This window comes from Canis lupus, chromosome 35 (genome assembly GCF_003254725.2).
Source record: "Canis lupus dingo isolate Sandy chromosome 35, ASM325472v2, whole genome shotgun sequence".
In the NCBI taxonomy this organism is placed as follows: Eukaryota; Metazoa; Chordata; class Mammalia; order Carnivora; family Canidae; genus Canis; species Canis lupus.
Window position 1 is genome coordinate 4,370,239 of NC_064277.1, and position 23,378 is coordinate 4,393,616.

Sequence of the window (23,378 nt, forward strand, 5' to 3'; positions counted from 1 at the left end):
TTTGATACATTTATAGGATGGAAGATGCTGATAATTCCGAAAAGAGTGTAAATGAAGAAAATGGAGAAGTATCAGAAGACCAGTCTCAAAATAAGCACAGTCGTCACAAAAAAAAGAAACATAAACACAGAAGTAAACATAAGAAACATAAACATTCCTCAGAAGAAGACAAGGATAAAAAACATAAACATAAGCATAAACATAAGAAACACAAAAGAAAAGAAGTTATTGATGCTTCTGACAAAGAAGGTATGTCTCCAGCTAAAAGAACTAAACTTGATGATTTAGCTTTGCTGGAAGACTTGGAAAAACAGAGAGCCTTGATTAAAGCTGAACTTGATAATGAGTTAATGGAAGGAAAGGTCCAGTCTGGGATGGGGCTCATATTGCAAGGTTATGAGTCTGGCTCTGAAGAAGAGGGGGAGATTCATGAAAAAGCAAGAAATGGAAATAGGTCTAGTACCAGATCTTCAAGTACAAAGGGGGGTAAACTTGAACTTATGGACAATAAAAATAGTACAAAAAAGCGAAGTAAAAGCAGATCCAAAGAACGGACTAGACATAGGTCTGATAAAAAGAAAAGTAAGGGTGGTGTTGAAATAGTTAAAGAGAAGACAACTAGGAGCAAGTCAAAGGAGAGGAAAAAGTCTAAAAGTCCATCCAAAAGAAGTAAGTCTCAAGATCAAGCAAGAAAATCAAAATCTCCTACCCTTAGAAGGCGATCTCAAGAGAAAATTGGGAAGGCCAGGTCTCCTCCTGATGACAAAGTTAAAATTGAAGATAAAAGTAGATCAAAAGATAGAAAAAAATCCCCAATTATAAATGAAAGCAGAAGTCGTGATCGAGGCAAAAAATCCAGATCCCCAGTTGACTTAAGAGGTAAATCCAAAGACAGAAGATCACGATCCAAAGAGAGAAAATCAAAACGATCTGACACAGATAAAGAAAAGAAGCCAATTAAATCTCCCTCTAAAGACGCTTCTTCTGGGAAAGAAAATCGGTCACCCAGTAGAAGACCTGGTCGAAGTCCTAAAAGAAGAAGTTTGTCTCCAAAACAACGGGATAAATCAAGAAGAAGTAGATCTCCACTTGTAAATGATAGAAGGTCTAAGCAGAGCAAATCACCTTCCCGAACTCTGTCTCCTGGGAGAAGAGCCAAGAGCCGATCCTTGGAAAGAAAACGAAGAGAACCAGAAAGGAGACGACTTTCTTCTCCAAGGTAACTTGTTTTTAGAATGTTAGTGATTTTTTACCAATGCACTATATTTTAAAAAGAAGAAACTAGAACTTGTGGACAAGAAATGAGGTAGTATAATCAATCTTAAGGTGTTAAGTAGAGTTTTATGGTTTTAGGTAGATCCTATCCACTAACTATATTAATATTTGTACTTTTTTCAATGAGAAACTTGACCAAGGGATTTACAAATATTGGACTTGGTAACAGAATCAGTGTGGTTTTTTTTTTTTTTTTTTTTTTTTAAGTTATTGACTTAGTATCCGATATACAGAAACACTCCTTTAAATCCAAGTGATTTGGCTGATGAATCTATGTATACCCATTTATGGGAAGTGAGGGGAATTTCTAGAGCAAGGATTATTACAGTATAAGCTAAAATTTTTAACTTTAAAAAAAAGGTATCAATTTAAGGATTATGATGTGTCCATTCTTTTGAATTGGCATGATTTTGAATTCTAATATAAATTGGGACTACCAAATCTTTTTTGCACCCAAAATAAATTTAAAGCAAATGTGGACATCTTTTTCTATTACTAATTATTTTACATAAATCTCATTGTTTAAGTCTTAAGTTTAGGAAGAAGTATAGTGTGTAAGAAATGATTTTTATTTTTTTTTACCAATAATAGTAATAATTCACATTTGCATAATACTTTTACCCCATTGGGTTTTTTTCTCAAATTCTCGTGATTTTCTCTCATAAAGCGAAGTGATTCTCCTATTCAATTTATAAATGAGAAAATAGATTGAGAGATTATTTAGTTTACTGAGCATCATATAACTAATAGGTGATTAAGGCACATGAAGGATTTTAGCAGAGTGAGTGGGAATTGTTTAAACTGCTTTAGAACCGATTTTTTTAGTATCTCTATGTTGAATAATTGGACATGTGAAATTAGCCAAGTTTAGCTTAAAAGAATGTTGGCTTATACTATGTAAAGATACAAATTCCTAGCCACGTATTGTGTGTAAGTATAAATGCAAGATGACCCTGAAGTTTAAATTATTTTCTGAAAAATTTCAAGAATGCTGTTTTCAAAGTGCTGTGTCTTAAATACTCTTGCTTTTTATGACACTGTAATTAAATGGCCCCCTTCTTCGTTTCCTTTAGCTTTCTAAATTGAGTTGTTAGTGTTGCTGATTATGTTCTCTAAAGTGTTTCTAAATGATCTTTGTTTCAATTTGCTTTCCATTTGAAAAGGAAATTCTGAGCAGTTTTTTATTAAGGACTAGAGTTGAATATATGAAACAAAGTTTTTTTTGCTTACAGAAAAGATACTAATTAAAGGGAAATTCAGATAGGCAAAAGCCTGTAAAATCTCTCCTTTTTGAGCCCTCCACTACCAGTCATACTATTGTGTCCTCCTAGCCTTTTTTTTTTTTTTTATGGACATAAATACAGTTTATATGAATGTTCTTACTTATAGAAGTGGAGTCTTACATGTTAACATGTGATTTGCTTTATTTTATGAAACATTTCTATGACCATAAACATCTTTTTTAGCTCTTTATATAGCAGCACCGTATTTCACAGTACAGATACACAGTAATGCATTTGAGTTTTGAACAACACAGGGGTTATGGGTGCCGGTCTACCACACAGCCAAAAATGGACCTATAACTTTTGACTCTCCAAAACATAATTCTAATAGCCTATTCCTAACTGGAATCCTTAGAAAACATATATTTTGTATGCTGTAGTATCGTATACTGTATTCTTAAAAGAAAGTAAGTTAGAGGTAAGAAAATCATAAGGAAGATTAAATACATTTACAGTGCTGTATTGTGTTAAAAAAAAAAAACCAATCTGCCTGTAAGTAGACCTACGCTGTTCAAAACTACATGTTCAGGGGTCACCTCTGATCATTCCCTTGCAGAAACATGAAAATTTTGGTTGATTCCAGTTTTTCACAATTGTATGCAAAGATGTCCGTTGGTTATATGTGAAGTTTCTTTATAGAATAGATGCATAGAAGTGAAATTGCAAAGTCTAAGGTAATGTGCATTTACATTTTATAAAGTATTGTCAAATGTCTTTCTAGGAAGGATATACCAATATATATATCCTCGACTAGATGGACTGTCCCTTTCTCTAATCCCTTACATGCATTTGCTGTTTTAAGGTTAACATTGATTGTAAGATGCTGTTATATGTGATATATTAAAAATGAGACACTATATTGCAAAAATGTCAAAATTTAGGCAGAGGACAGTCTTCAAACTGAGGAAATGGAGTACTGTCCCTTAGGCAAGTTTTATCTGGAATTAGAATCCGTGGCTTTAACAACATGAATAACCTTTGTAATTCTTCAAATTGTGGGAAGGAGGAAGTAGACCTTTTACTATGTGCGTACCATAATACCAAAATGTCATTGTGATTTTCTGAATTCAAGTTTTGTTAAAAAACATGTTAATATGTGCATACTGTCTTCAGGTTAGTGTACCCTTTCTTAAGATGTCCTTTATATGCAAAACAAATTCATTAATTCGATGTATTTTTTTTATTAACTTGTATTTGGTCCCCTTAAGAACACGACCTCGAGATGATCTCCTCAGTAGACGTGAAAGATCAAAAGATGCAAGCCCACTCAATAGGTGGTCTCCGACCCGAAGAAGGACAAGTAGATCTCCTATTAGAAGACGGTCTCGTTCCCCACTCAGACGTAGTAGGTCACCGAGGAGAAGAAGCAGGTCTCCACGGAGGAGGTAGAGATATGTTACATATGTTGACCTTATAATTCATTAAACTGTGTGCTTTGAAGCTTTGTATTAGCTCAGTTGGTAGGTTTTCTTAAAGATCATTTTTCTCTGAAAAGTTGTAGCTGTGATCCTGTGTAGTTTCCTTTTTACTAGTGTGATATTTCACACGCACACACTGGTTTTTCTTTAATAGATGTTTCTTTCAAATTTAAATAAATCAGCATTAATTGAAAACTCAGTCTTTTAAAGGGGGAATGCTTTTTTCCCTTTCTTAAGCTAAATAGGTGACCGATGCTTACTGGTTTTTTTTTTTTAAACAGGGTAGATCAGAAGGTAATAAATAAGTAGCCCAGTTTCCTGGCATTATGTAATTGCAAATACTGTGTCTGTTTTTCTATTAATTTATATTTGGTTCCCTTAGAACAAACCTAACTCAAGATGATATCCTCAGTAATTGTGAAAGACTGGGCAAAACACTTGTTTAAGTCAGAATAGAAACCATTTTACGTGAAGCACATAAAGGGAGTTGGTTAATCAAAGTGTTGATTTGTGAAGCAGGAATCATTTAAAAATATATGCATTAAATATTTTTTCTTAAGGCTTATTTATTTTAGAGAGAGTGTATACACAAGTTGGGTGAGGGACAGAGGAAGAGGGAGAAGACCTCAAAAGACTCCCCACTTAATCAACTCAAGCCTTTCAGGTGCCCCGTGTGTTAAATATTTTCACTCAAATATAAATGGACTTCATATGCCAATTTTTTAATGTTTTTTAATTGAACTAATACATGAATGTAGTTTAAAAAGACAGCACTCCAAAGGCTTATATTCCAACCAGTGAGTACATCTTGACATCATCTGAGTATTTTCATATACTAGATTTCTTGAAGGGCTTTGTCTGAGGTGGTATATGTTTAAATTTTTGAAGTTATTGCCGTATTATCTATTTCTTACTTTGGAAAATTATGTTTCTTTCTTTTTTCTTTTTCTTTCTTTTTTAGTAAGCTCCACCGTGTGGGGCTTGAAATCAAAACCAGGAGATTAAAACCTGAGCTGACATCAAGAGTTGGATGCTTAACCAACTGAGCCACCCTGGTGCCCCAACAATTACTTTTTTTAATCCCACCCCTCACACTTTCTTTTCTACCTAATTGGATCACATTTCTCTCTGCTTCCAGTTTACAGTTATTATGATCTTGTACAATATTGCTCATTGCTGAGCAGATAGTCACAGGAAGGGGACAAGCTAATGCTTCTAGCCTTCTGTCTCCAGACTGACTGATAGGCCTGCTCATTACCATCATTGTAGAATTTGTTTTCCCTTTTCTGTCCTCTGAGTATTCCATTGTTTCTGTCTTATTTTGTGGTTCCCTTCCCTGTATGCAGCATCTTCATGTTTTACTTCCTTGCTTTGTTAATGCATCTCTGATAGCTTCCTATGGAAAGGACACTTTGGGGGACCTTTGTTTCTTAAAAGCCTTTTTATTTTATTTTTTTAATCCTCATTGCTGATTTGATTTGTCAAAGAATAGAATTGCAGGTTGAAATCATTTCTTCTTAAGAATTTTGAAATTGTTATTTCACTGATTTTTAGTTTCCAATATTGCTATTGAGAAGTGCTATCTATTTATTTATTTGACACGTACATAAGTAAGAGTGAGAGATGGAGAAGCAGGCACAAGGCAGGACTCCATCTCAGGGCCCTGAGGTGATGACCTGAGTGGAAGGTGCCCAGTGTCCTATTCTGATGCTTGGGCATTTCTTACAGGACTTAATTTTTCTCTTTTCCTCTCCTTTTATAATAAATGTTCTACATTCTGGAATTCCGCTATAATGTGCCTTGATGCATGGTTCTTTTCTTTCCATTGATTTTGCTGGGCACTATATAGGCCCTTTTAAAGCAGGAAGATGATAGCTAGCTATTCTGGTAAATTTTCTCTCTCTTGTTTTTGTTTTTGTTTGCTTTCCTGCCCATTATTTTCTCCCCCTTCCCCTCCCTCCATTGGGCCTTCTATATTCCACTGGTTTCCCCCCCACCACAGTCATCTTTTATGTTTGTCCTTTTCTACTTTTTGTCTGAATTTTTCCTTTCTATTGATTTTTTTTTTTCTCCTATGCTTCTGTATTTTTATTTCTAAGACTTACTGGCTGTTTAATTTTTTATATGCCTTTTTACTCATGTTTTATAGAAATAACATCTCAAAGATGGTAATGAGTTTATTTTTGGGAGTTTTTATTCTTGATAGTTCTTTTTACCTGTACTTTGTTTCTTCCCAGATCCCTTTTGCTGTTCCTTTACCTTTTTGAGGACTTCATTCAAACAGCTGGGTCCTTCTTGTTGCCTATTCTCAATTAAAACTTAGCTGCTGAGAAAGCTGAATGGAAGCTTTCTTCATTCTGAGAATGTAGAATTTGTGGATTAGTGGGTATCACTTCAGTGTGATTAAATCTCTTTAGCGTATCAATGACTGAAGCTCTTTTCTTTTGGGCTAGCGGTTTTCTAGAATCCTCTCATCTGCTGGAGAACATTGACATGGCTGCCAGGAGAGTTATGGTTCTTCATAAAGTAGACTTCCGCTTAATCCTTTCATGTTCAGGACTGTGCCTCCCTGCTACCTGGGTCAGTTTTTATAACAACCGACACCTCTCAATAAAATAAATTTTAAGTACTCTGCCAGAATGTGAAGGGAGATGGTTAGTATTTTCTACTGAGTTAGAAAAGGGAGTATACAAGAGCCTATTTCTAAAGACTTTCAACCAGTTCTTTTTAGCTTTTACCTCACATATCCAGCAGAATATGGTGTCTCCAATTCTTGAGGATTTCCTGGGTTTTGTGGCATGCAATTTACTTGTTTCTTATTTACTTTGTCTGATTTTGTTGGACTAATATTTAGATTTGATTTGTTAATGTTCTTGACATTTCTGCTGTCATAGTTTTTCCCAGTCTCTTTGCCTGAGGATTTTCTTTTCAGTTGTTCTTTTCATGTCATTTTAGTAAGGGTTTTGGAGAAATGTGACATAAGCAAGGTAGTCAGATGTGACATTAACAGAGTTTGCCAGTTCCTTCTAGACTTAGCAGCCTTTTCTGTTTGGAGGTTCCACAGCATCTTTCTAACATAAACTTTGCCTTTAATTCTTGAGCTATAATAGTTTTTGTTTAACATGAGGCAAGACCTTTATGCACTTATAAAAATGTCTGAAGACCAAAATAATTAGACTTTTTGTCACGTTTCTTTTCTATACCTTATTATTGGTGATATATATATATATATATTTTTTTTTTTTTGGTTTATTGAAACATTCACATAAACTAAATTCACCCTTTTTTGGTGTAGTTACATGAGTTTTGATGAACACATAGTCCCATAATCATAATCAAGAACATTTCCATTGCCCACAAAGTTCTTTTGTGCCCCTTTCACAGTCCAGTAAGAACAATAACTGTGTTTTAGTTACCTTCAATTAAGTTGATTACTCCAGTCTCTCTGATACATTATTTTACTTTAAATTTTTAATTAACTTTTTAAAAAAATTTTCATTTTTATTTATTTATTTTTTAAAGATTTTATTTTTATTCATTCATGAGAGACACAGAGAGAGACATGCACAGAAGGAGAAACTGGCTTCCTGCGGGGAGCCTGAAATGGGACTCCCTCCCAGGACCCTGGGATCACGCCGAACCCAAGGCAGATGCTCAAACGCTGAGCCACTCAGGTGTCCCAAAGATTTCATCTTTAAAATAGTTTTAGGTTCGCAGCAAAATTGAGCTTTGGAAAAATACGGAAAGTTGCTGTATACTCCTGCCCCCAGCACACCCACAGCTTCCCCACCTTGTACTTTAAATGTGTGTATATATATATATATAAGTTTTTTTCCCCAAAATAGGGACAGAGGTCGGAGGAGCCGGTCACGCTTGAGAAGGCGGTCTCGATCACGGGGTGGTCGTAGACGTAGGAGCAGAAGCAAAGTAAAGGAAGATAAATTTAAAGGAAGTCTATCAGAAGGAATGAAAGTTGAACAAGAATCTTCATCTGATGATAAGTAAGAATGGAATATCCCATAATTTCCTTTTTTTCCAATTTAGACAAGTACTATTTGACCTGAAATTCTTTGATTTCCACCTGGATGTTGTAAGTGAATCTATTAATTAGGTCTTGAATTTGAAAGTTAATTTTTTGTGCATATCTTATAGGTTATGTGACAGAGGTCATGCTTTTCTGAATTTAGAGGTTTCAGTTGGACTGGAGTGAATATCATGAGCCTTCTCTTCATTTTTGTTAGGGACAACAGATCTGTTAAATAGCCCTAGCAATCTTGACTAGCAGTTTCGTAGTGGTTGGAGGAGCAGGGGGTGGTATACGAATTTTTAAACTTCTTAGTTTGTGTAAAAAGATTACATACTTTGCAGTTGAGGCTATTTGGTAATGGGTATGTCTGTTACAGTGTAAAAGCTACAGACACATTTCATTGTCTAATGGAGAAATGTTTTTTAGTGCGAATTTAGTTGTCTAGATGGAACATCTCAAGAACTAAGATAATTTAGAGCAGTGGCCCTCGGCTGGGGTAATTTGCCTCTCTGAGGACATTTTGGCAATATCTAAAGGTATTTTTGGCTGTCATCTTGTGGTTAGAGATCGGAGATACTGTTCGGCATTTGCTAATATACTGGACAGCGCCCTCTTCCATATCGAAGAATTGTCAAAATGTCAATAGTGCTAAGGTCAAGAAAGCCCAGTCAGAGCTAGTGATATGCAAATTAAGTGAGGAATGTTAAACATAGATCCTGGTACCTTGAGAATACACTTTGCTTACTCATCTGCAGCAAAATAGCAGATCATAGAAAAGGTGCGAGAAGGGATGGTAAAGATTACGGAGTTCTTTGGGAAGAAATTGGGACTAATCAGGCAGGTCTGGGAGGTAGAGTCACATTCCCCTTCAGAGTGCATGTGAAAATTTACATGTGTGTTTTTGATGGGGAAAGGATCCATAGCTTTCCCAGTGACCCAGAGAAGGTACTGGTTGCTTGTGTGTCTCACTCTCTTAATCTGTTGGGGTTAAAACTGAGGCTGGCTGAGTGAAATGACTTGAGTAATACCACGGTCATGGTAGAGCCAGGGATTACTCTTTTGAACTTAAGGATCTTTCTTCTGTTCCCTAGTTTGGTGCCATGAAACAAATGATGAAAATAATGAGACAGAGGAAGGTTGAATTAGTTGCCAGGATTCCAAACCAGGCAACTGAGAGAGTTTAGAAACGGGAGAAAAAGAGTAAGATGGCTTAAGACTTAGGCTGGAGCTTGTGGATGACCTGTGTTTTCAGTTTTTATTTTTAAATTATGTAATAGTTCTGGTTTATGGCTCCCTAAGGATGTTTGAAATTAAGTGTGTGTGTGTGTGTGTGTGTGTGTGTGTGTATGTGTGTGTATATATAATATATATATATATATATATTTTTTTTTTAAGCCTTGAAGACTTTGATGTAGAGGAAGAAGATGAAGAAGCTCTAATAGAACAGAGAAGAATACAGAGGCAGGCAATTGTTCAGGTATGTGATATTAAAGTTTTGAGCAATCCTTAAACAATTATTCTTAGTAAAAGGTTTTTTACTTTAATAAGGAAGTGATGTTAGTAACAATTGAGTAAGTCTTTAAAAATCATATATGTGAAATTATATGAGACTTGAAAAGATAATTTCCTAATAAAGTTGAAATACTTGCCCCTTTTTACATATAGGACTCTAACAACATTTGAAGCTTCCTTTTTTTTTTTTAAGAAAGCCCTCGTAAATGAGTATAGAATAAATTGGAGGAATTTTGTTTCACAAAAAATTATGCCTTTTTCTATGGGGGGGCATTTTAATGACTAAAAAAAGTACATTTCCTTGTGTAGATGTGATTGCTTAAATAGAACATCTCAGTAATTTAAAAAGTAGTTTAGAGGTAGGTAATTAAGAAAATGGGGTGGAGAAAGGGGTATTGTACATAGATCTTTGTATTGTCATTTAATGATCAGGTTACCTGCCTTCATAGATTATCAGTTACATCTTGGCCATCCTGAGATAGAGCCATGGCCATTAGATCCTTTGTGGATGGCAGTCCCTGTAAAGTGTAAAATTTTCTCCTAATAATGGCAGGGTGAGTGATGGAGTTGAGAACACATTCTGGAAGAAGTGAAAAAATGTTTAGGTCCTATAAGGAAGACAGCAGACAGAAGGAAAGAAGAGATGTGCCAGCTCCCCTACATATACATAGCAAATCATAAATCAGGCACTGGTGGGTCAGAGGAAAGGAAAGAACTTGAATCACCAGAGGATATGGGCCAAAACTGGAGTTTCAGATAAACACTTTTCTGGGGCACTGATGAAATTGTTGTTATTAGACTGATATCCCTAGAGACTTGGTTGAATCTTTTTTTGTTCTTGCCCAGGTCCACAATCCCTTATCTCCAGCCCTTGGGGCCAGATGTGCTTCAGAACTCAGAACTATTTGAATTTTAGAAAGGTAATATGGTGCATCTATGTATATTATTTAGCCCCACTAGTGGGGTCTAGAACAGGAACAGCACCCCATTATCAAACACATTAGTGTTTCTGCAGTGAGGCATATTATGTTCACAATGGGGGAGATTTAAAAAAAGACTATAAATAGTTTCACATCTATTAGGTGAGGCTTTGTCTCCTCAGGAGTGTGCACCAAACATAGAAAAACTTATTCAGAGTTTTGTGAGTTTTGGAGTTATATGTAAGGGATTGCGGATCTGATTCAATCAAGGCATCAGTACCTTTTTAAAATTTTTAACATTTACACTCTTTTCAGTGCAATACCTCTTAGCAAATATGCGTCGGATTTTATGAAAATAATATGTTGTATTTTTGTTACAGAAATATAAATATCTTGCTGAAGATAGCAATATGTCTGTGCCATCTGAACCAAGCAGTCCCCAGAGCAGTACCTGTACACGGTCACCCTCTCCAGATGACATTCTGGAAAGGGTAGCTGCTGATGTTAAAGAGTATGAACGAGAAAATGTTGATACATTTGAGGCCTCAGTAAAAGCCAAGCATAATCTAATGACCGTTGAACAGAATAATGGTAAGTTAGATTTCTATTTGGACCATTCTTTTTCTGAATTTTTAGTTCTGTAAATAATGAAAGATTGTTTTAGGATGGGGAAATATGGAAAGGATTAGAAACATTGCCCTTGCTAAGTCTTATGATAATAACAATATTAAATGTTCCCTATAAATGTTTTTGACTAGTTGACGTAACCTAAACAGTATTATACTGAATCCCATGTATTCATTACCTTCCGTCAGGGCTGCCTGGCCGGTTTAGTCATAGCATGTGGCTCTTAATCTTGAGTTTGAGTTCAAGCCCAGCTTTGGGCATAGAGCTTCTTTTTAAAAAAAAAAAAAAAAAAAAAAATGTCATTGCCTTCTGTTTTGTTTGCTAGAGTATTTTAAGCAAATCCCAGCCATGATTTCATTTCATCTATAAATACTTCATTTTGTATCTCTGCTAGATAAGGACTTGAACAACGACAACAAAAACAGTTCTTGGGTGCCTGGGTGGCTCAGTCCAGTTAAGTGTTCAACCATGATTTCTGCTCAGGTCTTGATCTCAAGGTCCTGGAACTAAGCCCCATATTGGGCTCTACACTCAGCCGGGAGTCTGCTTGAAGATCCTCCTTTACTTCTCTCCCTTCCCTCTGCTGACACTTTCTCTAAATAAAATCTTTAAAAAATAAAAAAAACACTACTTATATCTAAATAATTGATCATTTTTTAATGTCTTTCTAATTACAATTGGTTTAAATCAAAATCCAAATAAGATGCACATATCTCTTAATCTCCGTCTTTAAGAGTTATTCTCATCCTTCTCTTCCCCCTCTTTCCATATACTTGTGGAGATAACTCGGGCCATGTGTCCCATAAACTTTTCTTTCCATTCTGATTTTGCCACATTCTTGCATCATTTATCTTATTTCCTCTATCTCAGTGTTTCTTGAATCGAATAAAAGTGTTAAAGACTTGAGTAGATTTAAGTTAATTTTTTTGGCAAGAATACTGCATAAATGGTGGTGTGTACTTGCATCACATCAGGTGGTTTGTGGTGTGTGCTTGTCCTATTTTTATTGATGTTGAGACTTTGTGTTTAGATAAGATGATCACATCTGTCTCACATGAAGTTTCCCTTCAGCTGTTGACCTGGCAGTTTCAGCAGCCATTGGTGATCATTACTTAGATCCATTATTTCTCAGGGGTTGAGGGGTAGGTGGGCACACTCTGAAGTGGTAATTCTTAAATGTCCATTATTCCTTTTGAATGGTTAGCTGTAATTCCATAAAAGAAGAGGTTTCTGTTCTTTGATTACCCAAGAGAGATGGTTTGTACGGGAAAGTTGGGATAAATGCTTGATTATTTTGCTTTTATTGACTAATACTTAGTATAAAATAGTATTGGTACATTAACAACCTCCAGAGATGACCAGTGAGATTTAGGTGGCTTTTGTCAGGTTTTTATTATTTGGTATCATTATGTACTTAAATTCTCTCTCCAACTGAGATGAGGAGGGAGCCCCTTTAAGTTGGTTTCTAATATGCTTTTGATCCACATCCTATGGGATTTATTGGTATTAATATGTTTCTTTTTAGGACAGGTTGGCAACTGTCTGTGAAAAGTCAGTCAATATTTTAGGCTTTCGTAATTTGTTTTTTTTCTCTGTTCCAACTACCAAACTGCTGTCGTAATGCAGAAGCAGCTGCATTCCCAGAACTATGTGGGCACCATAATTTAAATTTCATATAGTTTTCACATGTCACAAAATATTCTTATGTTTTTCCCCATAACCTTTAAAAATGTAAAAATAGACCATATAAAAACAAGCAAGGGACCAGATTTGCCCCCACTCTGTAGTTTGCAAACTCCCTGTTCTACCATGTTGTAGGATACCACAAGTCACCTTGTGCATATCTTATCCCAGAACAGAAGCAGCTATTGCTCCGTGAAACCCTGGTTCCATTTAATAAGAAATGCCATTTAGACTTCACAAGGCACTTAGGGTGTGTTCATCATTCATGGGACTTTTCAGTTCAAAGCTAGGATATACATATATTTTTGGAAAGAGGAGGTTCATACTGAAAAATTGCCAATTCGAACTTAAGATTATAGGGTTTTTATTAACTTCTTTGATTTCCTATTTCTTTTATAGTGAAAAACATGATTCCTAATAACATTATTTAGATTATTTTGAGGCTTTCATGTACATAATTTTCAGTATAATCACCAATATTGAATGTAGTGAATGCAAATTGAAAATGTAATGATTCTTTTTGGGATACATTCCAAGGTATAAATTCATGTGAAATACTTCTGTATGGTTATACTACACACCAGATAGATTTAGGTTTATTTTGTTTGCTTTTGATTTCTAGGAATTTTCTGTTTGATTATTAAAATGTCTTTCACATCTGTGTGTTGTATGCTGCCTAGACAAGCACACACAAAAATAGACAAACTCATCAGTATGAAAAGATCTTCATTCCTATTTACAGCTATGTGCTATTCCAGTGTAATCAGTATACCAAGGTTTATTCACTCTGTCTTCTAAGAGTGGATGTTTGTGTTGTATCCACTTGTTGATTATTCATTGGAGCATTAATTACAGTAGCATTGCACATTAAGTCATTTTTTTAATGTTCACCATGGTGTCTTTAAGATGATTTCCTAGAATCGGGGTTGCTGTATCCGATGAATATAATCTTGCTATATTTACAAATTTTACTCTGTAAGGCTTGTACGGTTGCCTCCCAAGTAATGTCTGAATACTTGTTTATCAGGGCCTTGTTACCAGAATGTTATCATGCTTTCAGGTTTTTTAGCCTGTCTCAAAAGAGAAATGGTATTTCATAGTAATTTTAACTTGTGTTTCCCTTACTATACATGAGATTGGGTATAGGTTCATATGCTTAAAACCATTGCCTGGGTTTTTTTTTTTTTTTTTTTAGCTCCTTTTATTTTGCCCAGTTTTTCTCTGGGGTTATTGGACTTTTTAGGGGAGAAATATATACAGATCTAGATCTATAATGGGAGTATTAACTTTTTGAGATTGAGTTGCAGTTTGGAAATTAAATACTTTAAAGAGGAACTTTGATTTTAATACATAATCATTTAGCTATTAGCATATTTAACAGTGGAGAAAATACTGCCATTAGGTCTTTCAGCTTTCTAAAATGCATTATTTTAGTAAAAAATAGATAGCTTTATATAAAGTGTTACAAAGTGACTTTTAAGTTGGTTAATGAAAAACTGATGTACAAAAGGGGGGGAAGTATGAATTGCTAATGATTTACATTGATGACTTATTTGTGTTTTAATTCGTATCCCTTCATTTTTCAAATATTACTGTTATTTTCCATTAAGGTTCATCTCAAAAGAAGCTCTTGGCACCTGATATGTTTACAGAATCTGATGATATGTTTGCTGCCTATTTTGATGTAAGTAACTTTTAAAGTCATAAAAACAGAGCTATTAAAAATATATACTAAGTATGTGTGTTGTATATAGAGAAGGATAAAGCAAATTAATAACTGTTAACATTTGGACAGTCTGAGGTGTATCTGAAAACTCTTTGTACTAGTGTCACAACATTTTTTAAGTGTAAAATTAGGTCAAGATTTTAAAAACGAGTATAGCAGAATAATTTGAGAGCTTCAGAAAAACAAATGATTTAAACATGTAGGGTTTTTTTTGTAGTTATTGTTTTGAAATTTTTTCTTGGATTTACAAATGGCGGTGGGGGTGCTTAGTTAGCTGAGATAAGATGTCAGTAATTTCTAGGCCTGTGTTAGAAGAGAGTCCACTTTGGGCTTTGATATTGTAGGTGATTGAGAATTTAGGATTTGGATACTAATACACTCACTGAAGAGTTGGGAATGTTAATACAAGGAAGGGGGTTAAGAAATTTTTTTTTAAAGCTATTTTATCAGTACTTTTTCTTGGAAAAGTCTTAACATATTCAAAAGTATGAGACCATTTTCATTATAAATTCAAGAGAACACAAAAAAATAAGGAGGCTTTGGCAAGGGAGAGTGGAGGGATAAACATAAAATAGAAACATTAAAAATGGAGTAGGGTTAAGCAATCTGTCCAGGACCCTGAAAACACTGGTCATTGGCTTAAGTAATGTATGTATTTTTGCTACAAGAACACCAAAACAAAGTTAAGACAGGATGACAGGATGTTTAAGCCACTGAAAGTATCAGCACCAATCGCTTGCTTAGACTATGTATGGTTCAGGGTCTTCTTGGTATCATGGAAAGTGATGTAATACTCTTCAGAAGTGCTAAATACTGTTAATTTCCCACACAAACCGTAGTGCAGCCAGTGACATTTCATGGGTATATGGGAAGAGAAGCCAAGGGATGTTTCGTGGACAAAGCAGTGAAAGAAATATGGAAATTGGTAGGGGAGAGAGTTGAACACTGGTTAACTGAGTGCCCTTCTGTAATTTTTGTCCTCCTTTGTCTATTAAGAGCAATAGAAAACCAGATCTAGGGCAGCCTGGGTGGCTCAGTGGTTTAGCGCTGCCTTCAGCCCAGGGTGTGATCCTGGAGACCCGGGATCGAGTCCCACGTCGGGCTGCCTGCACAGAGCCTTTTTCTCCCTCTGCCTGTGTCTCTGCCTGTGTGTGTGTGTGTGTGTGTCTCATGAATAAATAAATAAAGTCTTTAAAAAAGAAAAAGGAAAACCAGATCAAGTTCCAAGTTCTTATTTTCATTTATAATGCCCTAGTCCTATTCCTAAGAGTTTTTGAAGATACTTGGTTAATTTTTTTTCTGATCATTATTGTGATGTGAGATTTGGGTAATAATGTTTTTAGCTATATTGCATTTACACAGGTGATGGTAAGAGTTGACTTAATTGGCTAAAATGTTTATATTGAATTATAGCTGGTTTGGCCCATTTTGCTTTTTAAAGGAAGCGCCTGATTAGTAGGTAAATCGCTCTGTTGTCACCTGCTTCATTTCAGAGTGCTCGTCTTCGGGCTGCTGGCATTGGAAAAGATTTCAAAGAGAATCCCAACCTCAGGGATAACTGGACAGATGCAGAAGGCTATTACCGTAAGTTCACAGTTCTAATTAATTTTAGAGTTCATTACATTTTGTGGAAATATATTGCTTGATGCAGTCACACATTGGAGAGCTCTGAAAGTCACATTACAGTGCCATCACTTAAAATGTGTGGCACATCTAATAGCTGCATGAACCCATGTTGTATTCTAGTAAGCAGCGTAGGAGCTTAATGAATAGAAGTGAGGTAAAGACTTGATGTGCAACTTAAATCTATTCAAAGTTGTTTTCAGCTATGAGATAATCCTCCAGGAGGAAAGGGGAATGTCACTTGCTTCGTCTTGATCTGAAACCAAGAAATACGACATACAAGGAACTTGGGATACCAGTCATGCAGTATTTGTCATTCAGGACTACAGTTGGAAACACTTCAGTGAGCACGTTTCTTCCCTACTCAATGTTAAAATCTTCAGTTGATAGGGATTGGGCATGCAGCTTGAACCACATTATGACAGAGTGACTGATGGAGGCTCGTCTTTGATTCTCCGTGGTGTCCAGGAAATCAGGCACACAGTAGAGCTTTGACACATTTTTTTTAAGTGACTGCACTGTTTCTTTTTGATTTATTATGTGTGTCTCATGGTTTTAAGTAATTACTTAATATGGTCGAAATTCCATTTCTTAATTTACTTTTATAGGTGTGAACATAGGTGAAGTCCTAGATAAGCGTTACAATGTGTATGGCTACACTGGCCAGGGTGTCTTCAGTAATGTTGTACGAGCCAGAGATAATGCAAGAGCCAACCAAGAAGTGGCTGTAAAAATCATCAGAAACAATGAGCTCATGTAAGTTCAGAAGACCTATATAATAAAACCAAAAAACACAGATATTCACAAGTGAACATTTTTTAAAAGTTAACACAGTCTGTAAGTATTGCAGTTATAAAATGACAAGTCTGGTATTGAATCTGTTGCCCCTGGTCTTTTGTAAAATAGAAGTAATTGTCATACCCATAAGTTTTAATAAGTACAGTCTGTACCACACACTGAGCTGATGTTAAAGTCAACTTGCCATTGGCTTTAAAACATTAGAAAGAACAGTTATAATGTATATCAACATCTTCAGCTGCCCTAGGCTTAGAAAATATTTTAAAGTCATTTAAAAAATATGGCTTATTGACAAATTATAACTAGAATTTTATTTTATTTATTTTTTTAAGATTTTATTTATTTATTCATGATAGACACATACAGAGAGAGGGAGAAGCAGGCTCCATGCAGGGAGCTCGACGGAGGGACTCGATCCCGGGACTCCAGAATCACGCCCTGGGCCAAAGGCAGGCACTAAACCGCTGAGCCACCCAGGGATCCCTAGAACTAGAATTTTAGAGGAAAATCAAATGTTAGTATTTGATAAGACATCCATTCTTTGACTCTTAGTGTGGTTCCATTTTTGTTAAAGCATTTACATCAAGACATTTTTAAAATAAAAATATAAAGATTGAGGGCATCTGGGTGGCTCAGTCTGTCGAGCATCCAACTTTTGATTTCAGCTCAAGTCATGATCTCAAGGTTGTGAGATTGAGCCCCGTGTCTGGCTCCATGCTGGGCGTGGAACCTGCTTGGAATTCTCTCTTTCCCTCTTCATCCCCCCCTCCCTGAAAATAAAATATGCAACATTGAATTTCCTTAAAGCAAGGTGAGTTTGTTCCTCCAGTGTTTCTTTCTGTTGATTATTGTGGAAATAAGTGCCATGAAAACAATATTTGGAAGTGTAAAGTACTGTGTGAATGACATAGACACTTGTCATTCCTCAACAGATTGGCTCTTGGTACTTTAGAAATATAAGGTATCACTTGCGATAGATGAGACTGGATACTAGAAAATATTGTTTAGTTTTCTTAAATGCTGCATTCAGTTTTGAAGTAAGCTTATTTTTCTTTTCAGGCAAAAAACTGGCTTAAAAGAACTAGAATTCCTGAAAAAACTTAATGATGCTGATCCTGATGACAAATTTCATTGCTTGCGACTCTTCAGACACTTTTATCACAAACAGCATCTCTGTCTCGTATTTGAGCCTCTAAGGTAGGTACACTGTCAAACCTGTACATTGCTAAAAATTTAGATAAACGCCATGACAGATTTCTGTGTGTTTATTTTTTCCAGTTAGCTCTGGTTTTCTTTTTTACTTTTGGTTAAGAGCTAGCTTTTTGGCAATCATTAATGTATAAACATTCATCGACCATGTACTATATGTCAGGCACTAACCTCATGTAGCCTTCAGCTCAACAGAGAGATTTCTCACAATGTAATAAAAAGAAATGGAAGTAGTGGAGTAGAAATAACAATTTTGATCTTCAAAAGTGTAGCTTTGGTTTTAGGCTTTCAAATATAAACCCATTCTAAAATCAATAAGAATTTTGGCATTGTATGTCTTCCCTTCTATTTATTTTGAAAATTGAGTTTTATTGGAAAATTGTCTTATATACACACAGGTTCATGTGCTCTCATTTCAGCGTAATTTATTAAATTTCTGGGAGGGCTCTTGAACAGAGAACTTTAATTTTAGTTTGTATTTTGGATTTGATTTTACTTTATACTTAAACATGTTTTTGCCTTTTTTATTTCCATTTTCACCCCTAATTTTGTGATTTTTTTTTCTTTTTCTCTCCTAAAAGTATGAATTTACGAGAGGTGTTAAAAAAATACGGTAAGGATGTTGGTCTTCATATTAAAGCTGTAAGATCCTACAGTCAGCAGTTGTTCTTGGCATTAAAGCTCCTTAAAAGATGCAATATCCTACATGCAGATATCAAGCCAGACAATATCCTGGTAAGTCAAACGATCAGGCTGCCTTGTGCATCCATTTAGATTCTTACCAGTAACGTGATTACCACTGTCTTATTGTAGAAATGATGTCTTAAAAGAACAACTCAGCATATTAGTTACCCATTAGAAAGGACTTAACCAGTGTTTACTTTTTCGGAAATTGGTCCATGAAGTGTTAAATAGTTAAGTATAAAGAAAGAGGAAATAGGCTGTTGTCCCAATTTTTCCTTTGAATTGGTAGATTTAGAGTACACACAATTCCCAAGAGTGCCTTAGTATAATAATGATGGGCTTCCTCTGGTATCTAAGTAGAATAAATGCATTTTGAAATAGGACTGTTCATGGCTCTTTGTTCTCTAGTTTGTGGTCTAACAGGGTTAGAGACATTTAAATGAATTATTTCTTAAGTAGATACATGGAGTAGTGTTTTATAGGTGCCCAGGAGGAGCCCAAACACAGCAGAGCTCGGTTGTGATTAAGGTTGAAAGGCATCCCTTTTCATAATCTTACCTCCCTAGTAGAGACTTCTGGTGTGGTAATACACAGCTTTCACAGGGTTTGTGTGGTTTTTTTGTTTGGTTTTTGTTTTTGTTTTTGTTTTAATTTAGAAGTAATACATTCCCATTAGGGAGCGGTGAGTGTACACGTACTACTTCCTTCCCTGGCCCCATTTCTTCACCCCATACTGAAGTATTCAACGTTGGGGATGTGTTCACAACTTGGTGAATTCCTAGCTTGTCTGCTGATAACATTCTATGCTTTTAAAAGATTATGATCCCATTAAAGTTTGTTAAGGACTCCTCATCAATAACTTTGCTGTTAGTTCAGAGCTTTCTTCTTTTTTAGTATCTTAAAATATTTCTTTCCAGACTACCGCATTAATAATGAGACCTTCATCGTAATAGATTTTGTTTGACTTTACAATGTGTTACACATCTAATATGACCTGGGATTAGAGAAGCTAAGTAATTACAGTGAAATAAGTGAATTATAGACCTGTCTAGTCAACTTCAAAGTTAATGTTTATCTCCATTTGTTTCTTTTAAATTGTGAAATACACCATCTGTACCGAAGACTGTATAAAATATGTAAAATTTAAAGGTAATTATGCAGTGAACATCTGTGTAACCACCATAGAAGTTAAGACATTTGCCAGTATCTTAGGAGCTCTTGTTTTTAAAACTTCATTTTCTTTGAGTTAATGCTACTCTGGTAGTTTACACATGGACTTCAGACATTACAGGTTTCTCTCCTTCCTGAGAACGAGGAGGTAGACATCAGAAACCAGAGGGAGTTTATGAATGAAAATCCAAACCCTTTAGCCCAGCATTTCAGCCATCAGTGTGGTAGGAGTTCCATGTTTCTCATGGAGGTTGTGTAGCCAAACTGGAGAGTGCAGATAAGTGTGGGTATCCTGTGATTATTTAAGGCGTCTTAGCCAGCCCAGGAGTTCAACTGATAATTTCTCATTTAAAAATTGTCCGTGAAAAATAATCATTTCCGTTACTAGCTTAATTCTGTGGATATCCTCTTTAATGGGCCAATCTGTAACACTGACCAAGTGTTCTGGTGTCCCAATAGAAAGTGCCTAGTTTATTTAAAGTGTTATGTTTCTTTGGGGTGGGAACTGTAGGCCAAGTTCAAGTCCCAACTCGGAATTTGTGTGTGTCTCTTTTGAAGGGGGGAAGGGACTCTGGAATATGAATTATCTTCACTTGTTAGACCTGAACATGCTTCTGACTCATGAGTGGCAGCAGCCATGGGAGCAACTCCAGCCTTTCTCAGCAGATGTCACTGTTACTGTGTATGTTGAAGTATTTACAAAGGAAAAAAGAAACAAATAACTAATATAGAGTTCGTGTTTATCAGTTGTGCCAAATATATTTAACATTTTCTTAACTAATACCTTCTTTATATTTAAGGGATTTGATACTTTTTAGACTTGAAGTGATTGCTAAATATGGGATGGTCTAGCCGCTTCGGATGAAGAATGTTCTTATTCTGTTTTTGTCCAGATTTAATCTGAATCATCCTCTGCTTTCATTGCTGTCATAATTTTCTGGCAACTGAAAGTTAACTACAGTCACTTGAAAGTTAACCTAAATCTGATCCTTATTAATGAATTGTCTTCATGTTCCTTTAAATAGTAACTCGACTTGATTCAGGTATTCTGGGGATTTTTAGAAGATGCTTTGCTTCAATGAGATTTTTCTCTTACTATACCCCTCCCTTTTCTAAGTAGCATTGGTTAAAATTAAATGTCCTTGGTATTAGCCCGTATTTCTTCACTGAAAAAAGTTTTTTTTTTACTCATAGTAATCAAATATTTAATAGCTTTTAATTTTTTTATAATTAGGAAATTGACTTATTACATAATTAGAAAAGGAATTTTAAAATGGGTAACTTTGTTTTCAGTATTGGAAGTAACTTCTCAAAGCCAGTTATTTTTATCTGATTACTTGTCATAATTATTTTGGACATGAATTAAACTTCCATGATAAACTGTTTTGCAGGTTAATGAATCAAAAACTATTTTAAAGCTCTGCGATTTTGGGTCGGCTTCACATGTTGCGGATAATGACATAACACCTTATCTTGTCAGTAGATTTTATCGTGCTCCTGAAATCAGTAAGTTTCTTCAAATGTTCTTTGACCTGGGCCATCATATGCAGTGGAAACAGCATATTTAATGTCTAAGTACTGTTTTCCATCGCACTTCAGCAGCTGCACGAGGTCATTGATGAGGAAGGGAACCGTAGCAAGTTCATCCTCCTCAGGTGGAATGGTGGTAGTTGTGACAGGAGTCTTGATCATGTCTGGCAAGAGTAGCAAAACAGTTGTGGAAAATCTTCGGCTTTAGAAGACTGCTCTTGATTACTCAAGGTCTGATTATCAAATTTATGGATTGTATGGGACCTTTTTTTGCTCTTCCTGTGCCTTGGTTGAGGCTGGTTAGCACCTCCACCAAAGGTGAAATAAAAGAAATACACACTTCCTCTGCCCCCTGCCCCCCTTTCAATTCCTTCTGCATTCCCTCATTTTTTAAGATTTTAAGTTAAGAATTAGTGGGGGAAAAAAAAAACATGAAGCTAATGCCAAAGTGAGGTATTAAGATTGCAGTTATGTAAGCCAAGCTAAATTAATCCCCTATTAATGAAAGTAAATAGTGGATTGTTACTATCATCATGTATTAAAACTTCTGTTTTGTTTTCAGTTATAGGTAAAAGCTATGACTATGGTATAGATATGTGGTCTGTAGGTTGTACCTTATATGAGCTCTACACTGGAAAAATTTTATTTCCTGGCAAAACCAATAACCATATGTTGAAGCTCGCCATGGACCTCAAAGGAAAGATGCCAAATAAGGTAGGGCATTAATGTGAGTTTTTATTATTATTTTTTTTAACGTCTTAGCAATAGTTTACTGTAGACCAATGCATTACTGCACTCATCACTCACTAGTGGCTATAAAACCATTTCAGAAAGGCAGCTATATGGCTACTGTGATTCCTTAGCTCTTTTTCATTTCTGCTACTAAAGGTAGTGGTTCTAGTCAGCGAAGAGCTATCAGAAGTGAATAAGAGAGCTCCATTTTCCTGTTCCCCTCTAACATCTCTCTTTGCTTTTCTTTACTCTTTTAAGCAGAAGAGTAGGGGCCTACAGAATAGAATTGGAATTGAGGAAGAGAGATTGATGAGCATACATTTGTTAAGCAACCATACATGTATATATGACTGTTTCATATCTTTGTTCTTCCCTTGTTCCATTTATTATCCTTTAATGATGGGCAGAGAAGCAGCCTTGGGAGCACACCGTTATTGGTAACAGCACCAAACATGCTTGAGAGGTGGAATGAAAAAAGATGCAGGTCAGGTTAGTTCAGATGTGAAGAAGGGCTCAGTTGCCAGAGAATGACGGGTGAATATTGGAAAAGGAACTTGATGGCAATCAGCTTATTAAAGATTGGAAGTTATTTGGGAAAGGAAGGTACCAAGAAAAACTCACTTGAAATTGACGTCCTTCTAACATAAAACTTGCCCTTAATGCTTCAGCTGCAATAATTAGTTTCAGAAATGAAGCAGAAATTTTAGGCACTTATAACTTGTCTGAGGGCTATATGTTAGATTTCCGATGACTTCAGCTTAATTTGCTGAATTTCTGGGAGTTTACAGATTTTTCCCAAAGTAGGTCAGAAGCCATTATGTTTTTTAGGTACTGTCCAAATTCAATCATGTTGCACTTGTTTAGAATAATTTACACAGAAATTAGTTAACGTTGGTATTTGTTTTAATGAGGTCTGACCTGTATCATTTCAGGGCTGTTGGAACTTAATTTTTAAAATGTCACTGGGTTTCTTAAACTGCCAAGAGAAAAGGCCCCTAATGTGTTATATTTTTCCTATCTGAGAGCAAATGATTTTGTCTTTGCTTAAGCCTCAGTTTTGAATAGTGAAAGCACAATGTGATGGTATAGTTGGTTTAAGTCACTGCCTTGGAAAATACAATTTCAAGTTATTAAGTAGTTCTAGGCACAGCATTTATATTA

At 35.6% G+C, this 23,378-nt stretch overlaps 1 protein-coding gene across 17 annotated transcripts in view; it reads left to right on the forward strand.

Moving 5' to 3' along the window:
* PRPF4B (pre-mRNA processing factor 4B) overlaps positions 1 to 23,378 on the forward strand; it is a 40,487-nt gene that overhangs the window by 11,109 nt on the left and 6,000 nt on the right. For 15 of the 17 annotated variants that reach the window (XR_007408425.1, XR_007408427.1, XR_007408430.1 and 12 more), the window contains exons 4-15: positions 17 to 1,219; positions 3,767 to 3,943; positions 7,822 to 7,977; positions 9,399 to 9,480; positions 10,816 to 11,026; positions 14,356 to 14,429; positions 15,965 to 16,055; positions 16,703 to 16,850; positions 17,952 to 18,089; positions 18,683 to 18,836; positions 21,347 to 21,461; positions 22,048 to 22,199. Coding sequence is in view for 1 of the 17 variants with exons in the window: in XM_049106010.1 (XP_048961967.1) it covers positions 17 to 1,219; positions 3,767 to 3,943; positions 7,822 to 7,977; positions 9,399 to 9,480; positions 10,816 to 11,026; positions 14,356 to 14,429; positions 15,965 to 16,055; positions 16,703 to 16,850; positions 17,952 to 18,089; positions 18,683 to 18,836; positions 21,347 to 21,461; positions 22,048 to 22,199 (2,701 nt within the window). In the remaining 16 variants the exon portion in view is untranslated. Of the gene's footprint in view, positions 1 to 16; positions 1,220 to 3,766; positions 3,944 to 7,821; positions 7,978 to 9,398; positions 9,481 to 10,815; positions 11,027 to 14,355; positions 14,430 to 15,964; positions 16,056 to 16,702; positions 16,851 to 17,951; positions 18,090 to 18,682; positions 18,837 to 20,513; positions 20,638 to 21,346; positions 21,462 to 21,554; positions 21,717 to 22,047; positions 22,200 to 23,378 lie in introns of those variants that run through there. The other 2 variants (XR_007408438.1, XR_007408439.1) reach the window with 2 other exon arrangements.